Source organism: Pistacia vera, unplaced genomic scaffold, assembly GCF_008641045.1.
Source record: "Pistacia vera cultivar Batoury unplaced genomic scaffold, PisVer_v2 Contig994, whole genome shotgun sequence".
Classification (NCBI taxonomy): domain Eukaryota; kingdom Viridiplantae; phylum Streptophyta; class Magnoliopsida; order Sapindales; family Anacardiaceae; genus Pistacia; species Pistacia vera.
The window spans coordinates 151418-163510 of NW_022196883.1; the positions used below are offsets into that span (position 1 = coordinate 151418).

Here is a 12093-nt window from a genome sequence, read left to right on the forward strand (position 1 = left end):
GTTTGAATTGATGGTAGGGGTCAGGTCGCTATTAGCTGATTAATTACACTCTCTTTTCTTAGCAATTGATACCTTGTATTATCATTGTAAAGTCAGATGCCTTGAGGCAATGATCACTAAATCTGCAAGTTGGTGGAATTATCCATGCAAATCCTTCTTTATGTCACATTGCCCACTTTCCAGAGTGATTTGCACGATTTAGAGCAGGGATTGGACATGTGGGAGCGCCACAGCCTCCTAACTAGCCTGACGCGCGTCCACTATCCTGACAGACACAGACGGTGGCTGTTCCAATGATCTGACTTCTGCGGACTAAAGGGTCCTGACGTCAGCCCTTATATTTTTAGGCATAACAGAAACCTAATACAAACATAAAAATGATTCAAAACAACATCAAATTTATATATATAAACGACGTTGAAAGACAATGGAAATTTGAGTAATGATTCCATGAATCTTTTTTCAGATTTGGAAATATTAATTTGACAATGTTCACAGGCTTCAGCATTAAGACAAAATTGATGATAAAATACCTATGATGTTTAAATTAAGCAATTAATATAACTTTTACATTTGAGTAAAAGCAACAATGATGAAGATCAAATATTTCATATCGTCTCAATCCTAGGATCTTCTTTTAAAATCTACACCAATATACAAAAAATAATGCCAAAGCAGCAGATTTAAATATGGTGGATAAGGGGATCCCATATTTTCCTTTCCTAAACAGACCTTCCACAAACGGCCAGAAAACTACCAACACAAAAACACTGCAGAAGAACTCTCCTAGGCCTGACCCCTGCTTCACCGATAGTGGTCGTGAGCCCAAAAAGCCAGTAGCCAATGCGGTTAGGTGCACCAGCACAACCGTTGTGACTGACACAAAAACCGGGGACTCATCGAAGATAAATTTATCTTCATCATCATCACCACCATCACTAGAAGTAGATTGACCTTTCTGTGTAATTTCAAAAACCATCTCAGATAATCCTATGAGCTTGAGTATCACGTTTATTACTCCAAACAACCACGCAGTTACAGTCACAACTCTTGCCATACGTTGGCCAACCCACCATGAATAAACTGGGAACCCAGTTCGAATGAACTCTGATAAAGTATACAGATTGTAGATCACAAAAGGAGCAATAATAAAATATATGCCCGGTTCTTGGACCTGCAAAATTTGGACACATTTTAAACAGTTAAAAAGAATGAATTTTTTTGTTACGTGTATGGATTTGTAAGCATACGACACCAATCAAGCTAATATTGAATGCAAATTGACAAGATGCATGGCCGATGTGACAGCTAGCACAATGAATGACAATATAAACATATCATAGACTGGTCACAACTTTTTATAATTCATTGAACGGTCGCCATAACTGGAAATTTGACAAAGTAGTGAACATCCAGGTCCAGCACGACCACTAAATGACTACGACAAGTCTGTACCAGTGTTCTGAAAACCAGACCGGATCAGATCGGTTCGATTGTGAGTCGACGATATCTCCAGTCTAGTATCTTTTAAAAACAGGTATTTTTAGTTAAATCGGATTGAGCCGCGGTTGGACCACTGGAATAGTGCCGAGTCGCGGTCCAATCGCGATCCAATCGCAACTCAATCCCGCCAGATTTCGACATTGTTCGACAGAGAAAATACCACCATTCGACTTGACGGCATCTCCACGACAAAACCAATCCATTTTCAGTGGCCGTCGTCCAACCTTCGTCGCTCGCCGTCCACCTAAAGTTCACGCTCGCCGTCAGACTTCCTTCTTGATTCCGGCAATTTCTGGCGCTGATGGAACTCCCTAACACCACCATCAGATTCGCCGGACCTATATATCAAAAGCCCCATGATTCCAAACTTCGATTGGCTGTTGATCGTTGCTGCCGCCACCACTCACCAGTTTCTTCGCGCGACAGGGGTGTTTTAGACAGATTTCAAACCTTAAGGGAGCATTATAGGGGTGTTTTTGATGAATTTCAAACATTTAGGGACTAAAAAATTTTACAGGATACGATCCAACCGACCGATCCAACCAGAAACCGGACCCTTGAACAGGTCATATTCTGGTCCAGTTTTCAGAACATTGGTCTGAATATCTTTGTGAATAAACATCTGATGCAAAAATTATTGAGCTGTTGCATTCAGAAAAGGACAGACGATGATAAGTCCACAGCCCTTACCTTGGGCAAGAAATTGGAGTCGGTGAGGATGCAATAGGCTGGAAGAATATCATAGCAAAGCTCAAAAATGGAACGTAAACCCCACACAAGCAACCACAAATACGCCAAGGACTGCCTGAATTGGAGCTTGCCTTTGAGAGTACCAATTATCGGATTGTGTTTGCTGAAAAAGATCTCAAACAGTCCTGTGGCCCATCTCTTTTGTTGGACCATCATTGCAGGCCCACCAGGTGCAGCACACCCCAGAAAGGCTGGAGGGTCTGGTGAGCAATACCCTGTTTTCCACCCTTTTTCATGGATGGTCAATCCTGCTAAGACATCTTCTACTGTAGATCCATATATCCACCCAAACTGATACACAATAACATCCATATATAATGTTAGATGTCACACCTTGGTAGTTGTTTGGACTTAAAAATTCAATTATGATAAACTAATGTGTTTATTTGCCCTAATGGATTGATGAAAATAAATACTCAATAAGAAGCTGTTCAAAATGTTTTCTCCTTACCTTTTTACCCCAGCCAGTACCGTACTCATAGCTACAACTTGCAACTTGGTGAGCTGCCTCAAGAGATTTAGACAGGTTGCTGGTAAAATAATCTGTATTCCCTTTCAAAGCATGAGCGGCTGATGTTATGAATTCCTTTGAATTTCCATATTCTTTTAGTAATTCATAATCATATGATTTTCCTGCAAATGAAGTCAGACATTTAAGAAAATATGTATTGTAGAAAAAATTTACCATACATTTTTTGGGGTGTGCGAAAGTTCAATATAGGTGAAAATTAGTCTAGCAAATTAAAGAGATGTATAGAGTAACCTGAATTTACATCTTTACCTTGATTTTCTACTTCATCCGGCCATAGACCATAAATAACTTTTCGTCTATGAAAGCATCCTGTACCTCCATAGAAAGGTCCTTGAATTCCCACTATTCCTTTCCCGACATACTATATAACATAAGCAAAACAGTACATAAATAATTTGTAATAGAGTTGGAATCTCGATCTACACGCTCAATTATTCTTAGGTAAGAGTTAAAAGAACAGAAAATTTTTCATTTGTATTTAAATAAAGAAAAATTACTCACTTCATGCAAAAGCAGCAAGTCCTCTGGTCTATCATAGAAAAATTGTGGAGACTGAACAAATCCACAGTCTCTTTCATTCTTGGAACCGAGCATGAGACACATTGCATGTCGAATAATCTGTGTGTTGTTGACAAACATGTCGCAGTCCAAATTAAGCATGAACGGAACATTTGTCATCAACCCGGACACTCTAGTCTGTTTGAGATAAAAAAAATTAGAAAATAGAATCATAAGATGCTAATTCAAAAATTGTGTGTATCAAGTTTGTGATTAATCTAGCCTAGAGTCAAAAAAACAACTTACAAGTACATTCATAGCTCCTGCTTTGTAATGATGGGGATGCTTTGGCCTCTTCTCTCTGGATATGAAAATTAAATGAGGCACCGCATCTGAGATACCCTCCTTGTTCTCCCATAGGACCTATAAAAGGATTAGTCTAGTTAATTGAATCTTTTGGTTCCAGAGAGGCTTAATCATCCATTTATATTTTAGTACTGGCATCAAGTCAATCCGATTAACCAAGTGCCTATGGAAGACGCAAAAATATGTTAAGTGGCATGGAATTGGCTATGCTACTTGAACAGTGGCTACCTTGACTATTGCTGAATGGTCTCGCACTTCAGTATTGGAGAAGATAGCCAACTCGCCAGTCAGACCAATGGGAAAAGGCTGGTGCGCTGCATTTTCTATACTTCTGCAAAGTTGCTCGTACTCTTCCTATAAAATTAGACATATAAAAAACTAAATAAATAAGATAATGCTATCAGACAATAACGACCAGTAGGCGTGCAACAGTTCGTTGTTTGTGTCTGTATTCATTTAGGATTATCGACATGAAAAAAAAATTATTGAGACTGAATATTATTGCACGAATATCTCGATAAAGTGAATTTCTTTTTAATAAAATATCTTTCCATTAGTATATGCCAAAACAGTGCAGGTTCACATGACACATAAAAATCGATTAGATGAGAATTTTCGTACGTAACCTTTCTTTTACCTTCATATTTTGCCATTCCTTTTGGAAATCCCTAGAATTTGAAATGGACGGTTTAGACTCATCCAAGAAGTATCGAAAGGGAGCTCTAACTTGAACATTGTACTTCTTACAGAATGGCACCCAAAGCTTGGCAAATTTAGATGCTGCAACGAGAGAGTACAAGATAATAGGTGAGCAGTCATCATCCGAGACATAGCAAGCCACTTTGTTAGCTGGATAATCAACTGCTAACACAGATAGTACTGTGTTCACTGTGAGGATAGGTGGCTCTAGCACAGGATCAGCCGTTGTTACAAACACGTCTACAGGTGGAAGTTCCGGCACCCTGTTGAGTTGAAACTAATATAAGAACGATATTAGAAATGAAATATATGTTGTGATTAATGAAGTTTATTTGTTACTGTTGCTGGAGGCGTTCGGGAATGTATAACATAGGAGTCATCTGGTGCAAACAATGAGAACCCAATTGAAAGTGAACCATAACTCGCATAAGAAAGCGAGAAACCAAGCAAGTCCATGATTGTTGAAAGATAGGAGACGAAAGAGAGGAACAAGATAGTGACATCTACACTCTTTGTATGTGTTTTTAGGAAAAACTTTTCAAATAGAGGCACATAAATTATTGGATTAGCCTGTCGAAGATGTAGTGTTGTTTTGGCGGCCGAGTGACCTTGTTAATGGCTGTGGAAGTTTATATAGTAGTAGTATCAAGTTTTTTTAGTATTGTTATTGTGTTAGGATATTAAAGTAGTTTGGGATTTACTGATTTACCCTTACCTGTATTATAAAAGGCTGTACGGTGACAGTTATACATTTTAACGAAAATTTCAGTCTTCTTCTTCACTTCCTCTGTTTCTTTTCATCTCACTAGGTTTACATTTCCTCTCTAATCAACTTGGTACCAAGGCCACTGACCAATGTGCAAATGGCCGATCCATCCACATTTTCTTCTTCCTTTGACAAAGCAAATAACGATTCAAGTCTCAAACACTCTTTTGATCAGTCAATTTCTCCAATCTTCTTCTTTCTCCTCTTCAACACTTCCGGTACTCACCAAAATTGACAAGAGATAACCACCGTTTCTGGAAATCACATTCTGTTTGCCGTTGGAGCTCAGACTCGAAGAACACCTCTTGGACTCGTATCATGTCCAGCACCCTTTGTTCGTGTTCAAGTGGATAGCTCAAGTTCAGAGGTTCACAAAAAACCTAGTTCAGAGTATTACTTTGGAAAAGAACTGATAAATTGCTGGTGAGTTGGTTTTATCTTCAATATCGAGTCTATGTTTTCTGCGATCTCTAGTGTCAGTTTGCAACCGAGATATGGCTGACCTTGAAAAGAATTTCTTACCGAATCGAAAGCTAAAACACTGCATGTTAAAGTCTATTGCAAAACACGAAAAAGGATGGTTTAAGTATGCATGCTTATTTCCTAAAGATGAAAAGTTATGCTGAGAGTTGATTGCTAGTGGTGTTATTATCACCGATGAAGAGTTGTTGAATTACATATTGGATGGTTTAGATTCTGAATATGATGCGGCAGTTGTTAACATAACGACTAGGCTTGAATCATGGTTGATCCGATAACTGTGCAAGAAGCTCAAATGTTATACAGAAGCTAGAACTTAGACTGGAGAAAGCTAATAGTACAATGAATTCCTTGGTTCAGAATGAATTTCATAGCAGTTCAGCTAATATTGCTAGTCTATCTACGAACAATGAACAGACGAAGTTACAATCTGTACCACATTTCTCTACTGATCTAGCTCCAACCTCACAATCCTCTAAGTTCAACCAATCTAGTAACCAGTCATACGCTGCACCTAATCAGAATTCAGTAGTGATGCCCCCTCTCAGAATCAATTCATGCCACCTAGAATCAATTCTTTACTTCACAATTTGCTGGAGGATATTCTGGTGGCAGAGGAAGAGGTCGTGTAGGAGGAAGAAACAGATTTATCTGTCAAGTGTGTGGTAAAACTGGTCATGGTCTTTGAACTGCTACCATAGTTTGATGTTAATTTCTCAGGAAACTCTTCAATGCTACGGACAATTTTATCCTCATGGATTTGCAAGAGCACTTGAACCTTATCATGGAGGGTTTTATCCTTCCATACCTCCTCAGCACTACTCACAAACTGCCAATGCAGGCCGTTGCCACCATTTCAGAGCCAGTTACCACCATTTCAGAATGTCTATCAAAATCAAACAACCCCATTTTCAACAACCTCTGAACTTCCTCTAGCAACACTGGCTTACTGTCTAATGTTGGCCTCAATAGTCTATACAGGTGTTTATGCTCAGTCTCAGACTTATGATCAGGCACACAATCAGACTCCAGCAGCCATTAACACATAGCCCCACCATCCACTGTAAGAGATGCTACTTGGTACATGGACTCTGAGCAACAGACCATTTTACCTCTGATTTTCCCAGCTGACAACAAGCTCCAATTACACAGGAGGAGAACACTTCAGGTTGGCATGGTGAGTTGCTAACTATTTCACATACTGGTTCTGCTATATTAGCCTGTTCATAAGGAATTTGTATCTTGAAATGTTTTGTTTGTTCCTAATATTACCAAAAATTTACTTAGTGTTTCCAAATTAACTGAGATAATGATGTCTTGGTTGAATTTTTCAATGATCATTGTGTTGTTAAGGACAAATCCTCCACAACACCCTTCTCCAAGGAGTTCTTAAAGCTGGTCTGTACCAACTTCAAACTCCAGTTTGTCCTACTTCCATTGCAGCTTTGTCTCCCTTGTTGTCCTCTTCACACAATGTTCAACATCATAGCACCAGCTCTGCCTCATTTCCTTGCTCTTCCAATCAAGGTCTTCTTGATTTATCTCAACACATCACCTTTGATTTCTCCAACTCTCAATAATTGTAATGAAGATGTGTACGTTCATAGGGGCAAAAATTGTAGAGAATACACTGATCTTGCCATGTATTCTAGTTTGTCTATTCCAAGCAATGTACCCTCTTTTGATGTAGCACCTAATAAATGAAAGTACTGTTTTGCAATCTTCTGTTCTTGACAAGGTTGTTACCACTAGTTAGATAGTTTTCAATCTTTTCCTGTCCAAAAACTGACATTATGATATGGCATAAAGGCTGGTCATCCTAACTTCTTAGTCCTACTAAAATTCTTAAAAATTTGGAGATCCCCTTTCACACAAAACTGACCTCACATTTTGTACAGCCTGCCAATATGGTAAATTGCATCAATCTACCTATCCAAAATCTACCTTTCAAGCCTCTAAACCTCTCAAACTTGTATACTCGGACCTTTGGGGACCTTCACCTATTCCTTCACCTGAAGGTTTAAATACTACATCCAATTTTAGATGATCATACAAGATTCACCTGGATTTTTCCTCTGAAAACCAAATCTGAAACTTACACCATCTTCACTTAATTTCATAACTTGTTGAGAAACAATTTGACACCTCCTTAAAATGTGTTCAAACTGATTGGGGGGTGATATAGGAGTCTAGTTCCTTATTTCAAGCCAATGGTATCTTGTTTAGGCATCCCTGTCCACACACCCACCTCAACAAATGGGAGGGTAGAGAGGAACATAGACAACTAGTTGAACAAGGATTAACTCTTCTTGCACAAGCTGGCATGCCATTAAAATTTTTGGTGGTATGCATTCCAAACAGCTGCCTATCTTACAACAGACTTCCCACACAGGTTTTGAACAATTTTTCACCCTTTCAAAGACTGTTTCATACTGTCCCTAATTACTCTGCCATTAGAGTGTTTGGTTTGTGTGTTTATAAAAAAAAAAAAAAAAAAAAAAAAATCATTAAAAAAAAAAAATATAAAAAAAAATAAAAAAAAACATAATACAAAAACAAAAAAATATGAAATCAAACCACAAAAGAAAAATCAAAAAATAAACATACATATTTAAAAAAATAAAAAAAAAAAAAAAAAAAAAAAAAATAAAAAATATAAATATAAATCAAAATTTAAAAAAATCATATAAAAAAACAAGCAAAAAAAAAAAAAATAAAAAAATAAAAAAAAAAAAAAAAAACCAAAAAAATAAAATATTAAATAAGAAAATACAAAAAAAAAAAAAAAAAAATGTAAAAGAATATTAAAAAAAATTATATTAAAAACAAACACAAACAAAAAAAACCAAAAAATTAAATAAATAAATAAAAACTTTTAATAAAAAAAAATAAAAAAAAAAAAATAATAAAAAAAAAAAAAAAAAAAAAAAAACATAAAAATCACTAAAACAAAATAAAAAAAAAAAAAAAAAAAATAATTAAAAAATAAAAAAAATACAAAAAAAAAATAAAAAACCAAAAAAAAATAAAAAAAAAAAAACGCATAAAAAAAAAAAAAAATAAAAAAAAAAAAAAACTAAAAATAAAAAAATAATTAAAAAAAAAAAAAAAAAAAAAAAAAAAAAAAAAAACAATTAAATAAAAGAACCACCAAAAAACATAAAAAACAATAAAACAAAAAAAAAATTAAATACAAAAAAAAAAATTAAAAAAAAAAAAAAAATATAAAAAAAAAAACAAAAAATAAAAAATTACAAAATAAAAAAACAAATAATTCAAAAACAAAAAAAACAACAACTAAAAAAAAAAAAAAAATAAAAAAAAAAAAAAAAAAATAAAATATAAATACAAAAAATCAAAAATTTATTCATAAAAAAAACTAAAACAAATAATAAATGCACAACAAAAAAAACTAAACTACAACTAAAAAAAATAAAAAAAAAAACAAAATAAAAACCAAAAAAAAGAAACAAAAAAATAACTAAAAAAAAATAAAAACAAAACACGTATCCTAAATATTAACCCGCAACCAAAAATCCTCAAAACAAAATCAACGTTTTATATAAAAATAATAAACCACCCCTACAAAAATTTCAACAACACACCAACCACAACCTCTTAACCCAAAAACTTTTCATAAACCAACATAAACATTCCACCCAATTTCCAAACCCAAATTACCACAAACCAATAACTACAAACAAAACACTCAGCCCCCCTTCATAAAAACAACCAAAAAAAAAATGTACCAAAAACCACCAATCAAACCAAAAAAAAAAAACAAAACACGAATACCATACATAAAAAACATAAAAAACCACAAACTCCCACACAAACTACAACCAAAACACCCCCAAAACCACAATACACAAACAACAAAAATTTAAAAAAACAATCAACAAAAACAATACATACCACCATCTTAACAAAACCATCCACTATAAAACTATCCCCCACCAACACCCACCCCCCCACCCTCCCCCCCCCTTACACACACCTCAAAAACGCCCACCACCAAAAAATCAATACACCACAATATAAACCCAACACTCCCCATCCCTCCAACCTACATACCCCCCCCACCCACCAACCCACCATAAAACAAACCCCAAAAACAAACACGCCCTTTCCTTAGACCCTATCCACTCACAGTTTAACTTCACACTGTCAAGTGTACTTTCATTGGTTATCGTCTCATCATAAAGGGTTGGTGCTTAGCTCCTTCAGGCAGAATTTATACTTTTCAAGGTGTCAAGTTTGATGAGTCGATTTTCCATTCAGAACATTACCAATTCAGCTCCAGTTTCACCTATTATATCATCCAGTTCTGAGTCATTCCAACCCACTGTTTCATCCTGCATGTACTACTGCGTACTTAATTCTGCTCCTCTATTACCTCCAACCTCCACTGTCATCAACACATGATCATTGGACAAATCAACGGATACATTCCCCAGTTTCATCTCAGTCCAGTTCACTTCAGACTTCCATACCCTGTCAGCCTATTGATGTCCAATTTTCTAAAATGCTGAGTCTTCACTTGATCCACAACCTCTAAGACTGAGAATCTTGATGTCCCCTGTAACCTCTCATCTAATAACTCCTTTGAAACTATACCACTTGCAGTTCACTTGCCTTAGCACACCTTTACCTTATGGAAAATACACATCCTATGTTAACTAGAGCAAAAACCAAAGCCCATAACACTGCCCTACTGACCTCTTCATCCCTGATACCAAAGAACCAGTCACTGGTCAGAGCAGACTCTCTCATCCATCCTGGAAGCTACTATGCAGGCTGAGTATGATGCTTTGATATCCAATCAGACCTGGGAGCTTGTTCCAGCTAACTTTGATATGAATCCAGTAGGTTGTAAATGGGTTTTAAGGTTAAAACTAATCCGATGGTTCTATCAGAGATTTAAAGCCAGGTTGGTTGCTAAGGATTCCAGCAGACTCCTGGTATAGATTATCTTGAGACATTTAGTCCAGTCCAGTGGTTAAATCTCCAACTATTAGAGTTATTTTGAGCTTGGCTGTAAGTTTTGGATGGGATATCCAGCAGGTAGATATTAATAATGCGTTTCTTAATGGAGATCTTCAAGAAAAAGTCTATATGGTTCAACCTGAAGGATTTGTTGATTCACAACATCCTCATCATGTTTGTAGATTGACCAAAACTCTTTATGGACTTAAACAGGCCCCTAGGGCCTGGTTTGATAAACTTAAGAAGGCATTTCTTGGTTGGGGGTTTGTTCATTCTCTAGCAGATCCTAGTCTATTTGTGTATCAAAAAGAAGGCACATTGATGTATGTTCTAGTGTATGTGGATGAAATTTTACTCACAGGAAATGATCCTAATCTGGTTCAGAAAACAGTATCTGATCTTAATACACAGTTTGCATTAAAGGCTTTAGGATCTCTCAAGTATTTTCTTGGGTTTGAGGTGACAAGAAATAAGACAGGAATACATATGAATCAGAAGAAATATGCAAAAGATCTACTGGTTAAAACAAATATGGTTAATTGTAAGCCTTGTAATACCCCAATGGCTGCTGGAGCTAAACTTGCACTTGAGGATAGTGAACCTTTTGAAAATCCAGCAATCTACAGAAGTATAGTGGGTGCACTGCAGTATTTGACATTGTCTAGACCTGACATTTCTTACTCAGTCAATAAGCTTAGTCAATTTTAAAAGCTCCTACACAACTGCACTGGCAAGCCTGTAAAAGGCTACTGAGATATCTTAAAGGAACCTCCAATTATGGCCTTCAATTATGTCCCAATCATAGGCTTAATCTAGAGTGTTACACAGATGTAGATTGGGCTTGCAATCCACTGGACAGAAGGTCAACTAGTGGCTGCTGTGTGTTTCTTGGGTCTAATCTCATTCAGTGGAATTCAAGGAAGCAAAAGGTAGTGGCTCTTTCTTCCACTGAGGCAGAATATAGGGCTCTTGCACAAGGGTCCACTGAAATAGCCTGGTTCTGCAGTCTTTTTTCTGAAATTGGTCTTCAGTTGACTGAAATTCCTATTATCTGGTGTGACAACCAGAGTGAGGGATCACTTGCCTCCAATCCTGTCTTTCATGGTAGGACTAAACATATTGAGCTAGATGCTCACTATATACGGGAACAAGTTACAGCCAACAAGGTGAAGGTTCAATATGTTCCAACTGAGTATCAAAAAGCTGATATCTTTACTAAGGCACTTTCAGCTTCCAAGTTTGAACCACTTCGAGAAAAACTTACTGTACAAGCACCTGGTAGTGTTTAGTTAACGGACTAATATGCAGTTGTGGTTTATTACGAATGTGTTTAGTTTTTTTTTTTTGCTGTTCTGGTGTAGTTTTTTATGGTCTGGTGCAGTTGTGGTTTATTGTGCATGTGTTCTGTTGATTGCTATTCTGGTGGAGTTTTTATGATCTGATGCAGTTGTGGTTGTTGCGAATATGTTCTGTTGATTGCTGTTTTTTGTGATTTATGGTCTGGTGCAAAATA

At 36.3% G+C, this 12093-nt stretch overlaps 1 protein-coding gene across 1 annotated transcript; it reads right to left on the bottom strand.

Annotated features, from left to right (window-relative positions):
• Positions 1-637: 637 nt before the first annotated feature.
• Positions 638-5100, bottom strand: LOC116121559 (cellulose synthase-like protein B4). Its single transcript, XM_031407513.1, is given in 12 exon segments — positions 638-1174; positions 2194-2544; positions 2705-2886; positions 3017-3146; positions 3287-3481; positions 3590-3706; positions 3878-4003; positions 4287-4611; positions 4688-4727; positions 4730-4831; positions 4834-4956; positions 5064-5100. Coding segments are annotated over 12 exon segments (2265 nt in total).
• Positions 5101-12093: the final 6993 nt, after the last annotated feature.